This window comes from Nannospalax galili, unplaced genomic scaffold (genome assembly GCF_000622305.1).
Source record: "Nannospalax galili isolate Female #2095 unplaced genomic scaffold, S.galili_v1.0 scaffold1255, whole genome shotgun sequence".
Lineage (NCBI taxonomy): Eukaryota > Metazoa > Chordata > Mammalia > Rodentia > Spalacidae > Nannospalax > Nannospalax galili.
In genome coordinates this window covers 290,217-311,202 of record NW_008336359.1, presented here as the reverse complement: position 1 = coordinate 311,202, position 20,986 = coordinate 290,217, and the positions used below count along the sequence as shown (strand labels likewise).

At 40.3% G+C, this 20,986-nt stretch overlaps 1 protein-coding gene across 5 annotated transcripts in view; it reads left to right on the top strand.

Moving 5' to 3' along the window:
- Lpar1 (lysophosphatidic acid receptor 1) overlaps positions 1 to 20,986 on the top strand; it is a 161,379-nt gene that overhangs the window by 82,085 nt on the left and 58,308 nt on the right. For 4 of the 5 annotated variants that reach the window (XM_029562525.1, XM_029562524.1, XM_008831115.3 and 1 more), the window contains exon 2: positions 1,455 to 1,611. In XM_029562525.1, coding sequence (XP_029418385.1) covers positions 1,567 to 1,611 — 45 coding nt within the window. In that variant the 5' untranslated portion in view covers positions 1,455 to 1,566. Of the gene's footprint in view, positions 1 to 1,454; positions 1,612 to 6,895; positions 6,982 to 20,986 lie in introns of those variants that run through there. The other variant, XM_008831117.3, reaches the window with a different exon arrangement.

The following is a 20,986-nucleotide window of genomic DNA, read 5'->3' as shown; positions in this document are numbered from 1 at the left end:
TTGGTTTCTTTTTTTTAAAAAAAATATTTTATTTATTATTTTTATTTTATGTGTATGTGTGTATTGCCTGCATATGCCCACAGAGGACAAAAGAGGCTGTAGGATCCCCTGGAACTGGAGTCATGGACAGCTGTTAGATGCCATGTGGGTGCTGGGATTTGAACCCGGGACTTCTGCAAGAAGTCAGTGTTCTTAACCATTGAGCCATCTCTCCAGCCCCACTAGCTTGGAATTCTTGATTCTCCTGCCTCTGCCTCCTGAGTGCTGGGATTATAGATGTGAACCACTGTGTCTCCCTTAATAAAATCTCTTCTGAAAAAAAAAAAAAAAAAAAAAAAAGAAAACGAGATCACTAGGTAGGATGAAAACCATCTGAAAATGAGAAGAAAGAAGAAAAAAATGTTCATGTCTTCTTAAAGTGAATTTTATTTCCCCTTCTGGCCTGAATTACATTGTTGAAAGGATCATTGCAGTTCTTTAAAGCAGTATGGGTTCTACTCTCCTGCTGGGATGTTGGTATCTTTCCGAGTTTTCTTAATGAACATGTGAGAGCAGATTGGGTTATACTTTGTGGTTGCCTAGCCTCTTCTTTGAGAATATCAAAGGATTCTAGAAATGCTCTTTCCCTCACCCCTGTGAAAGTCTGATTTATAAAGTGTCCCTCCTCCCACCCACCTGAGTTCCTGATTCATTCCCTCACTCCTGTTATGATCTGATGTTTTACCTTAAATCTTAAAAATGTTAGCCAAGTTCCTTAGGGAAATGTAAATGGAATGTCTCATACCGGACTGGGAATTAGAGTTCTCCCATTAACTGAAATGTGTGATTCTGTATAGTCTGTTCTTCAAGCCTCCAGTTTTGTTTTGCTTTTTATCTGCAAAGGGATAGGTAGAGTAAGTTTGAGCTGGGTGTTTCCTAATAGCATGGTTGTACTTATCTCTTTGCTCTTTGCATATAAATTATCAGCTCTCAAATGTGGATTTTTTTGGGGGGGGTCTATTTGAAACAGTGTCTCCCTATAGTCTCAGCTGGCCTGGAACTCATTATATAGACCAGGCTGGCCTTGATCTCACAGAGATCCTCTTGCCCCTGCATCTCAAGTACTGAGATTAAAAGCATGTACCACCACACATGGCTCAAATGTGGATTTTTAAAAATAATTATTGTTAATGATAAGATGACTTTCCACCTCGTACAACCTTACTGTCCGCCCGGAACTTGCAGCTGGCCCACAGAGTTGCATTCAAACCTCTGAAAACACATCCTCTTCATGTTATGTGAGCAGGTGGTAAGGAAGTCAGGTCTTTTACATGGTACATCTACCTTAGGAGGCTCCTGTTGTCACAGGCTAGTATTTGGTGCTTGTTGGGGGATTTCAGCTTCATGTAGCCAGTGATCCTTCCCTCTCCCTTGCTCCTCACTCACTCACTGCTGGCTTTCTTATGCTTTTGCAGGTAAAGCTCCTTCTAGCATGACTGAGATCTGATCAGCCACGCCGAGCATCGACTTCCGTGTCTGGCACTGGGGTGCTGGGGCCTCTTCACCGGCCCAAACTACTGCACTGTCATGGCGGCTGCCTCTACTTCCACCCCAGTAATTTCACAGCCCCAGGTAAGCAATTTAACTTGCTCAATGTTTTTGCTAATCATAGCTTTGTCAAATATGTAAATAGAGTTTCACGAAGTGTGCTTTACTTTAGGGACTGTGCACATCCCTCATTATCACTCGGTGGGTACTTACTTAGATAATGGTGCTTTGGGGAGCAAGATGCCATGTAATTCAGGAAATAGCTTGGCCTCTGTTCACAGGAGAGCTGTACAGCACTCAGGATGCCTGACTGTTGCTGTCATTGTCAGACTCCTAGGTAAGACTGTTGCTTCCCTTTGGTGGCCTTCTGTTTTTGAGAGTGGTGGTGCAAATGAACTCTCTCCCACTGATCAAATCTTAGGACAAGCTTTCCAAGTCTGCCTCTTCATTGTCCTCCTGTAATTATTATTTTTGCCTCTACCTGCTCTAAGAAATTTGAAAGTAAAATGCAATTCTAGAAACTTCTGAACAATCGTCCTATGAGGTACTTTTACTATCCCTGAAGAACAGTAATACTGCAATGACATTGTCTTTGTTCAAATTATTGTACAACCTACTGTTTGTAGTACCCACAATCCTTTGGTCTCAGCAGGCAGCATGGTACACTGGGAAACAGTTTGGAGCCGTTAGACCCCAGTTCATGTCCCTGTGCCTTGCTTGGACTGGTGGTTGGATGCAGAGTGCCAGTCACGCTCCTGTGGCTCAGCTCCAGCCTCCTCTTGTGTGCTTGTTCTTCCCATGATGGTTTGATGGATGGAACCATAGCGTAGCTGCAAAGCACCCAGAGGCTAGGCAACTCAGCTCCCGTTTGCTGAGGCTTCATCTTGGCACTTTTTCCCAGTGTGGGTTTCTGCTTATGACCACCATTTTAGGCAAGGTTAAAGGAAAAATCTATAGCCTTGAGAAAGAGACATTTTAAATTTGTTTTACTGGTTTCATTGTGACATTTTCATACATGTACATACATTGTATACACATACATTGTATATACATTGTACTTTGCTCATTCCCCCTGGCCATCTCTTCTCCCACCCTGTCTCCCTCCCTCTCATTGGTCTCTTTGTCCCACCCAGGCAGCCCCCTTCTGTTCTCATGACATATTTTTCCATCTCGATTTTTCATATGAGAGGACCCTTCACTCTTTTGTCTTTCTTCTGCCATTACCCCCTCTTGTTCCCCTGCCCCTTTCTTTAGACTCCTGCCTCCGTAGTTCTCCCATTTTCATGTCAAACACATATTTTAATACATATTGCAATCAATATTCTACATTGAAAGAAAATGTAGCATTTGGCTTTCTGAGTTGAGCTTATTTTGCTTAACATAGAAGATACAGTTCCATTTTCCTGAAGGTGACAGAGTTGCATTCTTCTTGTGACTGAATAAAACTCGTCTATATTCCACAGCTTCTTTTAATATTTTATTTATTATTTTTATTTTATGTGTATGAGTGTAGTGCCTGCATATGTGTAAGTGCACCTGTGCCATGCAGTGCCTATGGAGGTCAGAAGAGGGAGTCAGATCCCCTGGAACTGGAGTTATGGATGGTTGTTAGCCACCATGTGGTTGCTGGGGCTCGAGCCCAGGTCCTCTGCAGGAGCAGTCAGTGTTCTTAACTGCCGAGCCATCTCTCCAGCCCCCAGTACCCCAGCTTCTTTATCTCTTCATGTGTTGATAGGCATCTAGGCTGGTTTCGTATCTTGATTGTGGATGGGGCAGCAATAAACATAGCCATGCAATATTTATGTGGTATGCTGGCTTAGATTCCTTAGGTACATCCCTATGAGTGGTTTATCTGGATTATATTGTAGTTCTGGTTTTCATTTTTTGAGGAACCCTCATATTGATTTCCATAGAATCTGCGTAAGTTTACATTTTTATTAAGGGTTCCTCAAGAAAGAGTCATATTGATTGGAATTTGAATCTGATGACACAGAATGTTGTTCCACACTTTTCTGTACCACTTTGCAGACGATTACATTTTGTGTGTATTAAAATAAGGATGTCTGATTTGTTGCTATTTTGTTCTCTAAGAAGGAGTGAAGAGGGAGAAAGAAGAAGAAAGGGACATTCTTTTTTTTTTTTCCTAGAGATTCAAAAATGTTTTCTGCATAAAGACTTGGAAATTTTATGATCTGAATAAAATCCTTGCTGTTTAGAGTTTTCAGCATTGTTTTCTGGGGTGCTGGATGCTTAGTGCTCTGTCATGTTTTCTTTCTTTCTGTTGGATGGACTGTGTCCATTTCAACACTTTATTTACTTTGGGTGTTTGACTTCTTTTAACCTCAGTGTTTTGTTTTTTTGGCACCAGAGGGACTTGGAGAAGGGATAAAGACATTTAGTACTTATTACCTGAAGTTATCATTTCAAAGTCCAATGGAGCTTTCCACCAGTGATGACTATTCTTGGCCTTTTGTGAAGTGAGTTAGGCCCTAGCACAGCTTCTTGGACAGGGCATTTCGGTGTAAAGGTCATTTGTTAGCATTTCCTGCAGCATTAACTTACCTACACAGCTTCCCCATTACATAAACCACTACCCACTGGTGAGTAATATAAATACTTTCAAATGATCCATTTCATTAAAATGCTTAGCACTACTCAAAGTAGAAAGGGGTCATACTTAATAGGAACCTTGAGGAATTGCATACTCCTGGAAACTTTCTGTGAGGGTTAAATTGGTGTGGCTTCTAAGGAGGGGGTGTGGCAGATTGACTTGGTAGTATCTGTAAAAGTTAGATGCCTTTGTGTTAGTTCATTCTCCATGTTGTAGTCTCCATTAGAACACATCTATGAAACCAAAGAAAAGTGTATACAGATAGTCATGGAAGCTTTGTTTAAAGACCAATAAGTTCAAACTTCCTGAACATCCAACAATGGTTATTAATAAAGTCAGGCATGTGAATATGGTTTAACTAGCATCTAGCAGTTAAAACGTGAGGATATCAGCATGGCTGTGTTGCCCTAAGACATCTGATGAAGGGGAAAGAAAGCAAGATGTAGAATAACTCTTATAGGAAGAGATTATTAAAACTGTAAAACAAGATCATGTGTTTTTAAAGGCAAACAGATGGTTCATAAACGGAAATGCAGAGGGAAAGGCTCAGAACATACATTTTCAATAGAATAATATTGCCCCCCCCAGAGGGCCCAAATTGGATTTGGGGAGATGATAGATCCCTCCTAAGCTTAACCCTGCCCAGCATAATCTGTAGTATTTAATGCTTTTCATTAGGGAGAATTTAAATTTAATTAACGTTTTCTCCTTGAGTTTCATTATAGAAAAATAAATAAATAAAAGAGTCATGAAACACTGGTTTCTGGACGCATAGACATGGGGCCTCCACTCACACTGCTTGAGTTAAAATCCTGGCTCTGGCACTCAGTAGCTGAGCCTGATGGAATGTGTTCACCCTCTCAGCGCCTCCGTGTCCTTGATTACAAAATGAACAGAGCAATAATGAAGACAGCCCGCTGGGGTGGCTCAAAAGATGACATGTGATATTATACACTCAGCTTGAACAATGGCTGGCACATAGTGCCTGTGCATATTAGCATGCATTATTGTTACTTCCCAGCAAGCACTGGGGAAGCCTGGAGGTGCAAGAATAAATAAGATAAATAAGGTGTTTGTCTTGCTACAGTTCAGAAACAGTGGGAGGAATACAGATAAGGAAACAGCAAATTAAAATGCTGTGTCACAAATGCAGGAAATAGGACTGTTCTAGGGGTCAACACTTCAACATCAGGTATGGCTTCTTGGAGGAAGACCATCAGATGAGGAGCTCATGAAGAAGAATAAGCTATTTTGACAAGGGAGAAGAAAGTGCAAGTACAAATGCCGAGAGAGAGAGAGAGAGAGAGAGAGAGAGAGAGAGAGAGAGAATGCAGAAAGAACAGCATTAGGATTCAGTGCAGAATGAATACAGTATGGAGGGACATGGGGCTGTCCCTAGAGCTCCTCTATCAGACCACGGGGCCTGAGTGCTGGATTTTCAAGAATTCTGAGAGGGGCTGGCCAGATGACTCAGAGGTTAAGAGGAACCACCCAGCACCCATGTTGGGTGGTTCACAACCACCTGAAACTCCAGCTCCAGGGAATCTGGCACCCTCTTCTGGCTTCCATGGGCACCTACACTTATGTGTGCATGCATGCATGTACACACACACACATACACACACACAAATAAATAGATAAATAAATAAATAAAATAAGTCTTTATAACCCCCTATTTCTGTGTGTGCTAATTGACTTCTTGATGTTTGAAATCAGCTGCAGTAGAGTATTTACACTGCAGAAATGGGCAGATGTTAAGTATCAGCATGGATGAGTGAGGTTCTAAAGTCAGGGATTTTTCAGGACTTTGCAAGCCACATCAAAGAATTGAACGCTGATCTTCAAGAAGCCTGTGGTGGAATGCTTGTTCCTACTTACACACACACACGCACACACACACACACACACACACACACACACAGAGTCTGTATAGTTTAGTGGTTGTTATCCAGGCTTTAAAGTCTTAGAACTACACTCAAGACTTGACTTGGCAATTCTATGGGGCAAATTCTATAGTGATGCCAACCACAGTAATTGAATTTCATTATTCACACTTTATGTGGGGATAGTGACAACCTCTGATGTTTGGGGGACTCAGCCATTTGGGAGGGGTCGGCCATAAGCTGGAATGATTAGGTCACAAGCCCAGATGGCTTATTCTTCGGGAGAGAAGACCATTAGATCACCTGGTTGCAGGATCCTCTGGTCATGATGAGCCTCCTGTGTGGTTTGTAAAGTCAGATTTTAGTCTGAGACAGGCTTGCTTTGCTTCTGAGCCTGAACTGAGGTCTTCTCACCTATTAACCATTTTCTCCAGGTTCAGAGAAGGTTAGAGTGATGTAAATGCAGTATCTCTTTGAGCAATGCATAATGAGCAGTTTGCACAGTGGAGTCACTGTAACCTGACATTATCTAGCATAGCATGTGAACTTACATTCTTTTAAAAAGTGAATTGAGGGATCTCTATAAAGATAAACTCACATTCAAGTGGGAAAGGCCTGAAAATCCTTTTCCGAGGCAATGCAACAATTGAAAAAGAAAACTTGTGGGTTTTTGTTTGGTTTTCTATTCATTTGGAACAAAGAACATTTTTTAAGTTCAGGCTGCCTAATACCAGACATAAACTAATTAATATGAACAAATAGCCTTTGATTGTTTCAAATAACAATAGAGAAGAAAGCTTTCATTGTCAGTCCTGTTGGGATCACTGTTTAGCTGGTGAAGGATAGGCCTTGTGCTTTGAAGTGGGGAAAGTTTGTGTTCTCCGCTTTTCTCTGTCTGGACTGTAAGATGGATGGTGGTGTTCTCATGCTGGGAGAGTACCCAGTTCTGACAAAGCTAAGGTAAGTCCCTAGGTGATTGGGACTGACAGCTGCACGAAGTCTCTGCAGCTGATTTATAGTTGGGTGATTCCAGACATAGATAAAGAGCTTCCGTATCCAAAGGAAGTTCTGAGGATGTTATTTGCAGACAGGAACCTGTTAACCACTAGGTTCAGTAATGCGTTCATGTTCTGTGGATGCTGAGGGGGTGAGGAGGGGGTAGGAAACCAAGACAGCTGGTCTCAATTAGCGTTATCTGTTTCTAGAACTTTGTTAAACGTTTATTTATTGAAGTTGATGAGGTTACTGTGAGGCAAAAGGTAGAATGTGGCTTTAAACTTTTTATTTTCATTTTTAATGGAAGGGCCAGTTACTTAATGCCAGAACATGCCATTTGACTTCTTTCAAACCCAACACTATTCACAGAACCCCAAATAGGTGCCTGAGAGCTTACAAGATATTTAACTACCATCCCCATGATCTAGGAAGGAAGAAACATTTTTTAATTTTTTAAATGTTTTATTTATTATTTTATGTGTATGTGTGTATTGCCTGCATGTAGGTAAGTGCACTGTGTTGTGCAATGCCTGTGGAAGACAGAAGAGGTTGTTGGATCCCCTGGAACTGGAGTCACTGATAATTGTTAGCTGCCACGTGGCTGCTGGGATGCAAACCTGGGTGTTCTGTAGATAGCTGAGCCATCTCTCCAGCCCCATGAACCTTCTTAAAAATATTTTATTTATTACTTTTATTTTGTGTGTATGAGTGTATTGCCTGCATATATATGTGCATCTGTGCTATGCAGTACCCGTGTTGGTCAGAAGAAGGTGTAAGATCTCCTGGAACTGAAGTTACAGACGGTTGTTAGCCACCATGTTGGTGCTGGGAATCGAACTCAGGTCCTCTGCAAGAGCAGTCAGTTTTTTTAACCCCTGAGCCATCTCTCCAGTCCACGAAGGAAGGAACCTTTACCTTCAATGTTTGACCCAGTGTTCCTTTCTGCCTCTCAGGTGTGAAGCGACCATTTGTTTTTAAGCTAAGGACACACAGATGTTTTGATCCAGTCAAGTGATTTTAGTAGCTTTCATCAAAGGTGTGGATTTGTGTGGATTTTCAATGTCTTAGCAAATGGTTCTCCTGGTTCTTACTCAGTTTTCTGAATTGTTTGTTGAAAGACAAGACTTGTTTTGAACATTGTTTACATATTAAAATCTATTAAAATCTAAAAATCTTAAAATCTATTGTATTTCTAAAAATCTGTGTTTTAAGAAGCTTATTTCTAGTACAAGAGACTGGTGTTTTGGATGAAAGCAACTGGATTCCACATTAAAACATTCAGTGTGTTACTTTTGTGAGTTTGAAAGCTATCTCCCTCTCTCCTTCCCCCTCCCTCTCTCCTTCCCCCCCTCCTTCCCTCCCTCTCTCTTTCCTTCCCTCCCTTCCTCAGTCAGTGTTCTTAACTGCCTTCCTCTCCTTCCCTCTTCCCTTCTTCCTCCCTCCCTTCCTCTTTGTTTATGTGGTGTTTTAGAACCTTGTGTTAGGGCAGTTTTCAAACATTCACAAGATTGAAAAGAGCCTCATTCTGCTTTTCCCTGTAGCTACCCAGATTGATTACATAGTCATTAACATTTTGCCCACTTGCTTCTCTTGCTTCCATTTTTTGGGGGAGATAAAGCATTTTAAAATAAGTCCCTGGCATTTTGCCATGTCCTGTCAGTCCTCATAAATCACTCCTCACCTCTCAGTAATAATTTGCACATATAACCACAATGCCATCACCACGTTTAAGAAAGTGGAAGCAACTCCTTATATCACATTATGCTCAGCTCATATGTAGATTTATCTAATAATTTTCTGAAGTTTTTGCAGCTGGTGCGTTGTCTTTGAAAAACATTGAGCAGATCAGTTTACTTCTCTTTGTAAACCAATCAGTGAGCTCATACAGTTTAAAGAGACAGTTCTGGCTTTCCTCCTCATTCCCTGAAGATGACTGACATTGTAAATCCATAGACGTGAATTACTTTTTAACAAGACTTTTTCTGGGGGGGGGGGAGGCGGGGCGGGGCCTATAAAAATGAGACACACTGTAGTCGCCAATGCCAGGAAGTTATTATAATAGTTACAGTTAAAATCTGAATGCCAAAGAATTGTGAATATTTTCTTGAGAATGCTTTTTGTTAGACTAAATCATGAATAATTAATAGGCTTATGAAATACCATTACAATATGAACAATTAATTGTACTATGATGTTTCCAGTGCTATACAATGAAGGCACAGTATGGTCTGGCTTTCTGTAACATGGAATGAAGAAACAGAGAGAGTCCACATAGATTTTGCAAATCTAAGCTATTGTATACCACAACTAGGAGATATTTTCATACAGGTATTTATTTCAACTTTATTTTTTGATATGTACAATTAAAGTGTTGTGCACTATGCCCACAAATGTCTGCCGACTGTTTTGTGTAGTGTGGATCCTTTAACAGGTACCAGACAGGTGTTCATTCTTTCTGTTTCCCCCCTGGTTATTGTGGGAACACTTTACAGGGAGAAAGTGGTTGCTACTGCATATGGTCTGTGTATGTGATGTGCCTATGTCTTATGCCAGAAGATCCATCAGAGGAAAGCCAAGTTAGATAAACACTCTATGGAAAACTCCAGTCTATTGCCAGGAATAAATGCATGTGGGGATAAACACTCAGATTTCTGACTTACTCCATCTTGAACCATGTTTCGATTAGAAATTAAATTTGTTCTCATATTGCCATTTAAATTCATTTATGCCCCCTTTTGTGTTTATAAACTCAGAAAGTTTAGGAGAATATCTTATTTTGGAATCTGAGAGCACATTTTGAATTTTCCTTTCGTAAGATAAACTCACACAGGGGGACCTAGGGTAAACCACAAAGGATACCTATTATGTTTATTTTTCTTTCTGATACATCCTTCTAATGACTTCAGTCTGTAATGATTAATGGAGCTACATCTTTATCCTTCAAAGGATGAGTGCCTTTCTCTTTTCTTCCCATCCTGGTATGTGTTGTCTGTTCTCTGTTTTCTACGCCCAGGTTCTCCAGCTAATTGTCTTTGAACTGTTGTTGCAGATTCACTATAAATGTCAAAATGGGACACAGACCTGCTATTTTTACCACAATCATAGAGTCCAGGGTATGCTGCCTTTCTGAGCACTGAACCTTGCTGTAATGGGACTGTCATTAAAGGAAATCAGCCTGTATGATGACCCTGTCATGGGGTAGTTGCTTAACATCACTTAAATACTGCCTTGAAGTTAAATTTCTCCAGGTCATCAATCATTCTTCTAGGCAGACCCAAGCCTGGAGAGAAGAGAAAGGGTGAGGATGTTGATAACTACTCCTTAGCATCAAAAAGAGCTGTGGAGCAGTGGAGCAGATTGGTTTCTGAAAGCCTAGGTTGGCAATAAAGCAGTTTTCAAAAATTGAGGCAGCCTGTAGCAGAGAGAGATAGGATCATGCAGGAAGGAGTGTATGGGTATTGATGAGCATGGTGGTTGGTTGTTAGACTTCCAGCAGGTGCTGTCCAAACATTGCCACTTCTCAAAGCTTGCAATCAGCCAGGGAGGTTTCAGAGTCTTAGTTCAGGTCCAGAATGGAGAGCAGTCCACCTGGATTCAAGTATGAGCTCCAGCTCTGAAGGCTTAGCATGCTCTAGAACCCTGCTTAGAATTGCCCTAATACGTTTGTAACCTGGCAAAAATAATGGAGGGCTGGCCTTTGGGAATATTGCAATCCTATGGCTTAGTGGGTGGGCTGGGTTGTATAGAGGTGACCTGACACAGTCTGATGGTCCCACCTCTGTGAGATGTCTAGTTGGAGAGACTCAGCTGCTGATCAGCCCACTGTCAGCTAGAGTTCTGAACTCGTGTGGGGGAGTTCAATTTCCTGACAGTGGAGAAGAAGATAATGTAGCCAATTATAGGGAATGCCATAGACTCGAGGGTTACAATCATCAGTCACATCAAATGATGCATCAGCAGTGTACATTTAATTGGCATTCTTTATTTTTATTTTATTATTTATTTATTTTGAGACAGGGTCTCTCTGTAGTCCCAGCTGGCCTGGAACTCACTGTTTAGACCAGGCTTGTCTTGAACTCATAGAGCTTCACCTGCCTCTGCTTCCCAAGTACTGGGATTAAAGGCATGTGCCACCACGCCAGGCTATTTTATTATTTTTAAAATTTTTATTTATTTTATTTTATGTACATTAGTGCATTACCTGCATGTATGTAAGTGTGCCGCATGTGCACAGCACTTATGGAGACTAGAAGAGGGCGTTGGATCCCCTACAACTGGAGTTACAGATTGTTGTTAGCCACTATGTGCATGCTGGGAGCTGCATCCAGTGTGCTTAACTGATGATCTGTCTTTCCAGCCCTCCCCCAGCAGCCAGAATTCCCAGTTTCTGTAAGTAATTTTGCCCAAGTTTTCTCCTAAAATTATTAAAACTTGTTCTTATTATGTAGAATATGAACAGTGACTTTATTGTATATTTTGTCACTTTTTCTAACCTAGTCATAATAAAAACACAGTTTCACAGAACAGTTTTGTAATAAAAGAGCACAGTAAGGGAAGATAGTATAGAAAGTAAAACTAGAAGAAGTGGACTAGCCGGGGCTGCACAGTGAGATCCTTTCTCATCAAACAAACAAACAACAAACAAGCAAACAAACAAACTAACTAACCAACCAACCAACCCGAGATAACTTTCCCTTTCCACTTTCTAGATGAAGAAATTAACATGCTGTTCTCTTCCTTTCTAGTCTTTTAATGCAAGTGACGTGTGTGTGCATGTGTACAAGTGTGTGTGCAGGTATGTGTGTGGATGTGTGAATGAAGGCTTTATTTTTTGAGACAGGGTCACTCACTGAACCTGGAGCTCACTGATTTAGCTAAAGCAACTTGGCCAGCAAACCCCAAGGACCCTCCTGTCTCCGCCTCCCCAGCACTGGCATTATAAGTGCATGCTTGTGCTTGATATTTTACATGAGTGTTGGGATCTCAACTCAGTCCTTGTATGGCAAGCACTTGACAGACAGAGCTGTCTCCCAGCTACACTTTTTTCATTTAATGTATTAGACTAATTTTAAAATGAAGTATGTTGAACAAAATGCAATGTATAGAATTATAGTGTATGATGTATCTATTACTTAGGTCTGTAAATTGTTAACATTCTGATATAATTGTTCAGTCTTTCATGTTTTAATAAATAAAACAAATGAATAGACTCTGTCTCAGAAACCAGGTGGATGACTGCTGAGGGAAAGCACCCAGGGTTAATCTCTGGCTTCCACACAGGTGTACACATGCGCATGGGCACCGGCACACACAGGTCTACACACACACACACACACACACACACACACACACACGTAGAAATGGGGACCAAGTTGGCATCATTTATATTATATTTCTAGTTCTTTATCCAGCGTAGATTAAAATCCTCTTAAAGCATGCCAGTAGAGTCTTATTTACATTCTTCCCTGAATCCCCACTAAATCGCATAGATCCAATTAGTAGGCTGTGAGTTTACACCAGGTGTTTGCTCTTCCTCTTGGCTAATGATTGTGTGATTGTCTTGCAGGAGATTACAAAGTGTGTCCGATGGACAGCGAGTGGCCCCAGCAGGCACTCTCGTGTATCATTTTGGTGCCCTTTGAAGGCATATTGTGGTGCTGCATCTACAACCGACATTCCATAAATGCTTGGGCAAGTCTGGATGAAAAGCAAAGAGGTCTTAGACAGGCACCACACATGCCTCTTTGGAGCTCAGGCTTGGCAGGTTGTTGTGACTTCTAAGATCACTGACAGGATGTGGAAATTTCCGAGATTTGGAGCATCTGCTCTGCAGAGGTGCCATAAGCCCTGCCCCTAACCATTCTTCTGAGATGTGGTGACTAGTGGGTGAGGAAGGGGCATGAATGTGGGCTTCATTCCTGATGGAGTCTTAACTTGGAATAATTCTATCTTATCTACATTTTTGTTCCTATGTAGAGCAAAATTCGGTAGCTTCTTACTCCAGAGGAATTTCTGGTCACAGTAGTTTAGACTTTAGAGGAACCTTTCATTTAAAAGTATTTACTGAGCTTTGCCTAAGTACATGTTTGTTTTGTTCCTATGTTTCTTACAAAAATTGTAGTTTCTTTTTTTTGAGAGAGAGAGAGAGAGAGAGAAAATGATAAGCAGGTGTATTATCAGTTTTAATACTTTTTGGTATATTTAAAATGCAAAATGATGATCAATTGTATGTATTATTGTTACTATTTTGAAAGTGTGGTCCAGGAAGCTGAAGAGTAACTCCTCAGTAGCAGAAACATATTTAAGACATCCAAATTTGGGAACAATAGTAACATCTATTTGCTATAACATTTGAGGATCAGCACCCAGTGGGTTAACAACATGATGTGGAGGCAGGATCCGGGTCTTCCAGGCCCTCTGCCTGAGGGAGGCCAGAGGGAGGCCAGAACTTGGCACTCTCTAGTGGTCTCATAGTTTCTTTTCTAAGAGTGACAGGAAAATCATTTGTGATCTTACCTAGGCAGATCTGAGAAACTGTGTTCTACACATCGTGTATACTTTCCTCTATCACAGTCAGCTGGAGGCCAGGTAATTCGTGGGCTTTTTTTCCCCATAATATGGAAACTTATCTTAATGTATTGTTCAAATTGGATTGGTGGTGTTTGCACACCCCTACACTGCCCCCTGCCCAATTTAATGTACTCTCATATACATAGTCCAGCTTATAGAATCTGATTTGTGTCCTCATATGTCCTTCAGTGTAGGTCCATCCACTGGGCCTGCCAAGAGCCTTTTCCCCCTCCAGCAGCCATCAATTGCCAAAAGTTCCTTTGATTAGGTTGGGATTTCTTATCCACTTTCCCATGTCTTTGCTGGAAATTTGTCTGGTTTGAGCTTGCATAGGACTTCTACATGCTGTCACCATTGCTGTGAGTTTATATGAGTAACTGATCAGCTGTCTGGAAGACTCTGTTTCCTTGTGGTCACTCACCACCTCTGGCTCTTACAGTCCTTCCACATCTTCTTCCACAGTCATTCCTGAGCCTTGGGAGGCAGAGGTTTGAAATACATGTCCTATTCAGGGATCAGCACTGGGCAGCCCCTTGTTCTCTGCACATTGGGCAGTTCTGGGGTTTGTGTTAGTCACCATCTGCTGCATAAGGAAACTTCCCTGGTGAGAGCTGAGAATTTTGAAATGGGGAGCTGATTCTAGATCAAGGTTTTTGAAACTTTTTCCACTCATAACCCCTTTAATACCTGAAAAAAATCTTTACATGACCTCAGGTATATAAGATAGGTATACAAAGCAAACATATATTGATAATCATAAAGAGATTGTTTTTAAGACAATTCTTTGGTTTACGTATTATTTTGCCATTTACTAAAGACAAAGGCAAATTTACAAATTATTGAGATAGATTTGCTTTTTTATTTTCCATGAAGAATTAAATTTTGGCTGAATATTTGATACTACAGGGAGCAGAGCATCTGCAAAGGTTTTCAGAGTTGATGAGTATTTTGATTTTATAATCATCAATGTTGAGAATACCACTTTGCATAAATACATAGTATAAAATGGCAGAAGGATGTTTAGGGCCTTTAATACTTATATGGTGAATAATGAAGGTTGGAAAATATTTAAAGTCTTTGTTTCCTATAATTAAGTCATATGTTTCTGTAAGAGCAGGGAACTTCGTATGTACACTAAAAATGTTGCAGTTCATAATAACATTAATCTCAATTTGAGCTGAGATGTTTCAGGTCATGTCCACATGCAAAGTGCATGTCATGTGTTCAGAATCAAGGCTGTAGTGAAGTCAAGCAATGAAGTGGGGTGAGCAATTCCAGAAATATCTTGGCTTCATAGCTGTTTGTTTTTAAATTCATTTTGGGTCATCACATATTCAGAAAGCTTTTACTGTTTCCAATTTTTTCAGGATCCCCACATTGAGTTATACACCCCCCTATGAGGTGTCAACCTAAAGTTTAAGATAAGTTCTGGATTACTCAGGTGAGGTCATTGTAATCACAAAAGTCAGCAAGTATGAAACGGAAGGCAGAAGAGTAAGCATAGGATTAACACAAGATAAGGGGGATTTGATTGGCTATTTACTGGCTTTTGAAGGTGGAAGGGCCCCTGAGCAAAGGAATGTGGGCAAACTGTAGACACTGGACAAGATGAAGATGATTCTTCCCTTAAGCCTTTGGGAGGAAACAGTTTTGCCAGCACTTTGATTATATCCTATTATGGACTTTTGACCGCTAGGACTATAATGGGTTTGTATATCTAAGTGATTAAGTTTATGCCATTTTGTTATATTATCAATAAGAAACAAACACAACTTGTATGTGGTTTTCACTGATTTCTTTGGTCTTTAGCAGTGTACTAGCATTGAAAAGAGAACAAGCCATAATGGAGTACACTGAGAACATAAATCAGAAATGTCTTGATTGAATGCCTGTCTGTCTGTCTCTCTCTCCTCTCTATTTTTTCTTCCATAAGTCCATTTCAGTGAGAGGAGTGTCCTCCTCTTCTTCAGGAGGCTGATGTGTTTGGTTGTAGGAGGGGCCTTTCCTTTTAGACTGTATTTCCTCTAAGCTATGTTAGATAACTTTTTTCTTTTTGCTGTATCATTATAGTCCTGAGCATCTTATTGACTTATGGTACTATTCTACTTAAATTAGTCTCTCCCTGACTTGGTGTTGGGCTTCCTGCTCGAGTCTACCAGTTTCTAAAGAAGTCAGAAAGCCCATTCCTACCCCTTTGGGGCTACTGGAGACTCTTTTGTGGCCACCTGCTCTTCTCTGCAGACAGTTGGAGAGGTTTATGTCCTCTTTCAGTTCAGTACTCTTGGTCTAAGTCTACCTGAAATTCCTTTATCTCAGGAATATTATATAGCCTTGTTTTTATTCCTGTGCACTTTCAACTCTTTTCATATTTAGTTGTAAATTTTTGTTAACAGAGTTCTTACCCCAAAGCTTTTTTGTTTAAAAATTTAAATCTTATAAACTTTATTTTTCTACTTTTACAGATAATAAAACCAAGTTTCAAAAAAATCATATTTTATCATTAAATAAAATGCAGATTTTAAGATACTTCCTCAGAACAGAAATGGCTTAGAACTGAATCACATAGTATTCACCGATTCAATACTTGGGACACCAGTAGAGAAAAATTTGCCAGTGCCACTTAATTCAAAATGTTGTAACTTAAAAAAGGAAATTTCCATTTAAAAAAATTGCCATCCTTAACTGTATAAGTTTTAATAAACAATAAAACTATATTGTTTATATATTTGGGAAGAGCTAAGTTGTTGGGAAGGGCTAGAAGTTGTACATATATACTGTGCTTGACTTTGTTGGGAATTAATGCTCAGGTGTTTGAATGTTGTGAAATAATATGTGCTCGATAACTGGACTTAAAAACTTTTTTTAAAGAAAGGGAAGGCTACAGAGTTTTGCATTTGTTTTTAATTTCTACATATCCCATGAAGAAAGAAAACTTGTCAAGTGTAAATATTTTTTTGAATTATCTTTAATTTACTAATGCAATCAACAGTATTTAGTGTTGAGTCCATTTGATGACACATAGCTGTGCAATGTGATGAGTAAAGAAAGCTAAAATTGGGGCTGGAGAGATGGCTCAGCCGTTAGGAGCACTGACTATTCTTGTAGAGGACCAGGGCTTGATTCCCAACACCCACATGGTGTCTAAAAGCTCTCTGTAACTCCAGTTCCAGGGAATCTGATGCTCTCTTCTGCATGACATGGGTGCACTTACGTACGTGCAGGCAATCTATATCATAGGGTTTCTAGCCTGTTAGGGGAGAGTGAACAGATAATTCAGCAATTATTAGACAATGAATTAAACACTGTGATAGAGGAAGCACAGACTATTGGTAGGTAATACCTTGCTCAGACTTAAGACTGTCTGAGGGGAAAGATTAGAAGGAACAACAAACATTTCACTGACGAAAACTGGGGAAAGTTTGAGGTATTTACAGGGTGGTCACTGATCCAGCACTAGAAGCCTGACTGGAACCCTGCCTTCAATCTACTGAATCTGAGCTTTGGGGAACAAGGCCAGCTATGAGGTGTTTACAGACCTAGGTAATTTGGATATAAGAAGCGACTGTTCTCATTGATGTCTGGAAGCAGGGGTAAGAGAAAGCACAGCCCATTAGGCAGCGCTGAAGGAGGGGATTTGAAGCCATTCCTAGCTTGAGTTGAGGTTTAGAGGGGTTATGTCCTGATAACATGGTTGGAGTTCAGTTTTTCATCTTAACACACTTGTAATCCATGAGCAGTTTTAATAGGGGAATAGCTTGGATAATTTTCTTTTTTAGAAAAGTCTCCAGAAAGAGATTGGCACTGGGTGGAAAGAACACTTTGGAAGCCAATGTAGTGGTGAGAAGGATGAGGACAGAAGGAAGTAGACAGGCTCAGCAGATATTTAGAATAGAGAATTTCCTAGACTTAATTATTGATTAAAATGATGAGGATGGGGACGAAGTTCCAAGTTCAACATGCAAGTCACTGGACAGAGTGATTTTCTACTCTCTAGGAGAGAGATCTTCTGTAAGACAAGTATGTTGGATCATGAGGATGATAATGAGTTTAGGATGGTTTGGAACACTGTCACTGAGGCTCTTATGAGATAGTCAACAGATCAACTGGAAGACAATTCAATATTTGCATAGAGCTCAAGAAGGGTTAAATAGACAGATTTGGGAGTATATGAGATATGCAGATATGTTGAAATCTTGGGTATAAGATATAACTCAGTGAACATGTGTTGAATGAATTAGAATATAAACTATGCACAAACATCTATATTGGGCAGAGGAAAAGGAGCTCTCAAAAATGACTGAGACAGACTAGCCAGAGAGAACAATTAAAACCTAAAGAATGTAATGTTTGGAAGCCAAGGAAAGAGTCCTTTCCAGAAAGAGCCACTGGTCATGTATTTGATGCTTTGGGAAAGTGAAAGGTGTGGGCCTCACCGTTTCTTGGAAAGGCCATTCAAAAAACAGAGTGACTTTGGAATAGGGAGTGCATTTAATGGGCCAGAGTAATAGCCATCCTTCGAAAAATCAGGGGGAGGCAGATATCAGAGAGGACTTAGCTATAAAGGAGAAAAAAGAAACTTGGCCAGCTGGATGGAGTCCATGGGACCCCTAACCCCCTTTTAAGATGACAGCAAATTATGAACGTTAATGAGGAAGCAGCAATGGTGTTAGAGGCAAAGGGGGCAGGGGGGCGACAGAGAGAAAGGGATAGAACTGAAGATGGAGGAGAAAGGAAGCAATTGGTAACTCAGAGTTCTTGAAATGGGAACGAATGATGGCATTGAGCACTTGGTGGGGGGGTGGCGGGCAAAGGGCACACCTCTCCTCTTATAACCGATGAGGAGAAAAGGATGGAAATTGAATAGGTAATTTTGTCTTTTGGGAGGGAGAAAAATCACAGACTCCTAGTCAGATGGTCTTTATTTTCCAATGACAATTACTGATGGAGAGAAGAGGTTCAAAAATTGAGGCTGACAGATAAGTTTAAATACTCATTGTGTAGAATGCAGAATAATAATTAGGGAGAAAACCTAAGTTTCACCTGAGGAGATACATCACGAGCTTGCACTGATATCAATCTGCAGTTGCCCAGCATGGTGACTCACAACCTACTCTCAGCACTTAGGAGGCTGAGGCAAAAGGGTTGTCTAAGTCCAAGGCCAACTAATGCTGCATAGTGAGCACCAGGCCAGCCTGGGCTACACTGAAAGATCCTGTCTCAAATAAAATAAAATAAATTAAATTTAAAAATTGGAAGATGTGTGGATCTCCTCCAACCTTTCTCAGAAACCTTGGTACATGTGGAAGTTGAAATGAATTGGATTCCTGCAACACTGATGTTATTCTCGTATACTGTTTTGGAAGTACAAATAGGTTAAATGAAAAACCCTTTGGTTCCTTATCTAAATATTCTAAAAATCAAGAAAATCTAGAAACTGAAGCCTTTTTCTAACTTATTTGACAAATCTCTGAATGAATTGATGGCTTTGCTTATCAAATTATGTCCATGTTTTACTTCACAAACATTTGATGTGTGTGATATGGAGTTGCCTCAAACTCTATTGGGTTTCTTATACCTGGAATATGTACTCTAGGGCAGTGACAGTTGATATAGATTACCAACAGGATCTAGAAATACTTAGGAGACAAACCTCTGGGCATGCCTGTGAGGAAACTTCTAGATTGAGTTAACTGAGTTGGGAAGATCTACCCTAAATATGGATGACAGCTTTCCATGGGCTGGCGACCTGGACCAAATGAAAAGGAGAAAGCAAACTGAGCTCCAGCAGCAATCACACTCTGATTTCTGAATGTGAATGCACCTGACCAGCTGCCTCACACTCCCTCCACTGTGGCTTCCCTTCCATCATGGACTGGACCCTCAAACTGTGAGCCAAGATGAGCTGTTCCTGAAGTGGCTTTTGTCTCTTATTTTGTCACAGCAGTGAGAAAAGTAACAAATACAATAGCTATTGTTAAAATCATAAATTTCTGATCTCTGAAAGACATTTCACCTTAATGTCTTCAAGAAGAGACTTGTGTTACTATGTCCACAATAAAAGACTGCCATCAATTACTGTGGAATCTGAAATGGACCAGAGAGAAAGTGGAAAAAGGGGGATGTTATTCCATTGGATCAAGGAAATAGATATCTTCAAAAAATAGATGCCCTGGCTGTCAAATGAGAAAAGTTGCAGAATGAGAAATTATAATGAGTTATTAGGATGTCCCAAGTATTTGTAAAATCAGATAGTTCTGGGTGGTGACAACATTTGGGGGTGTGACCATGGGTGAAGGCAACTGGGGTGTAATGGAATAGAAGACAATCACTAGAGATGAAGTCAAGGAAATGAGAGGCCAGAAAAGTGGATGAACCACCTAGAGATGAACTGCCTAGAGTCATGGCAAGATTTGGGGTCAGATAGAACACTGCAAGCAGCTTCTGCGGTTTCTAGTGAGTGAGGCATCATGAATGATGTAGAGATTGCCAAGAGAATAAGACAAATCCATACACTTTTGCTGAAGTGTGGTGTCTTTAATGAACAGAAAAATAATGAGATAAACAACTATGCAACATATCACATTTAGTGTGACCTGAAAGTTATTAACCTCAAGATGAGGAAAAAGACTTTAGGTGCTTGGATAAGTCAAAAGACTAATCACATGAGCATCTCTCACTGTTTTTTTTTTTTTTTAAATGGGGGAGACTGGAATTTTTCATGTTTAGTAAACATTTATGCACAACTTTTGAATATTTAGTAGACTAATTGATAAGAAATAATGGTTAGGGTGGGCCTGGTTGTACAGGTCTGTAATCCCAGGTACTTGGAAGGTTGGGGCAGGAAGATTACAAGCTCAGGGCTTGCTTGGGCTACATAGTGAATTCTAGGCCAGCCCTGGCAATGTAGTGAGACTATCTTAAAATTCCAGCACTCTGGAGGCAGAAGCAGGTGGATAGCTGTGGGTTGAAGGCCAGCATAGTTTACATAGTGAGTTCCAAGTCAGCTGGGGCTACATGGAGACCCTGCCTAAAAAAAAAAAAAGTGAAAGAGAGTTGGAAATGTAGCTCAGTGGTAGAGTGCTTGCCTAGTATGCACAAGGTCCTAGGTTTAATTCCTAGTGTACACACACACACGCACACACACACACACACACACACACACACACACACTTAAACAATCATATTTGCTTAGTAATTTATTAGAAACAACAAGAGAAACAGAAAAAGAATTTGAATGTCTTCAGGGAATATTTTCTATTACAGAAGTCTTAGATGAACTTTTGAAGGTTAGAAGGAGAATATACATCTTACAAGATATATTTTATAATATATATATTATAGTATTTTAGACTGCCTCAATCCCTTCTGGATTGCAGTGTGTGTACAAATATATTCCAGG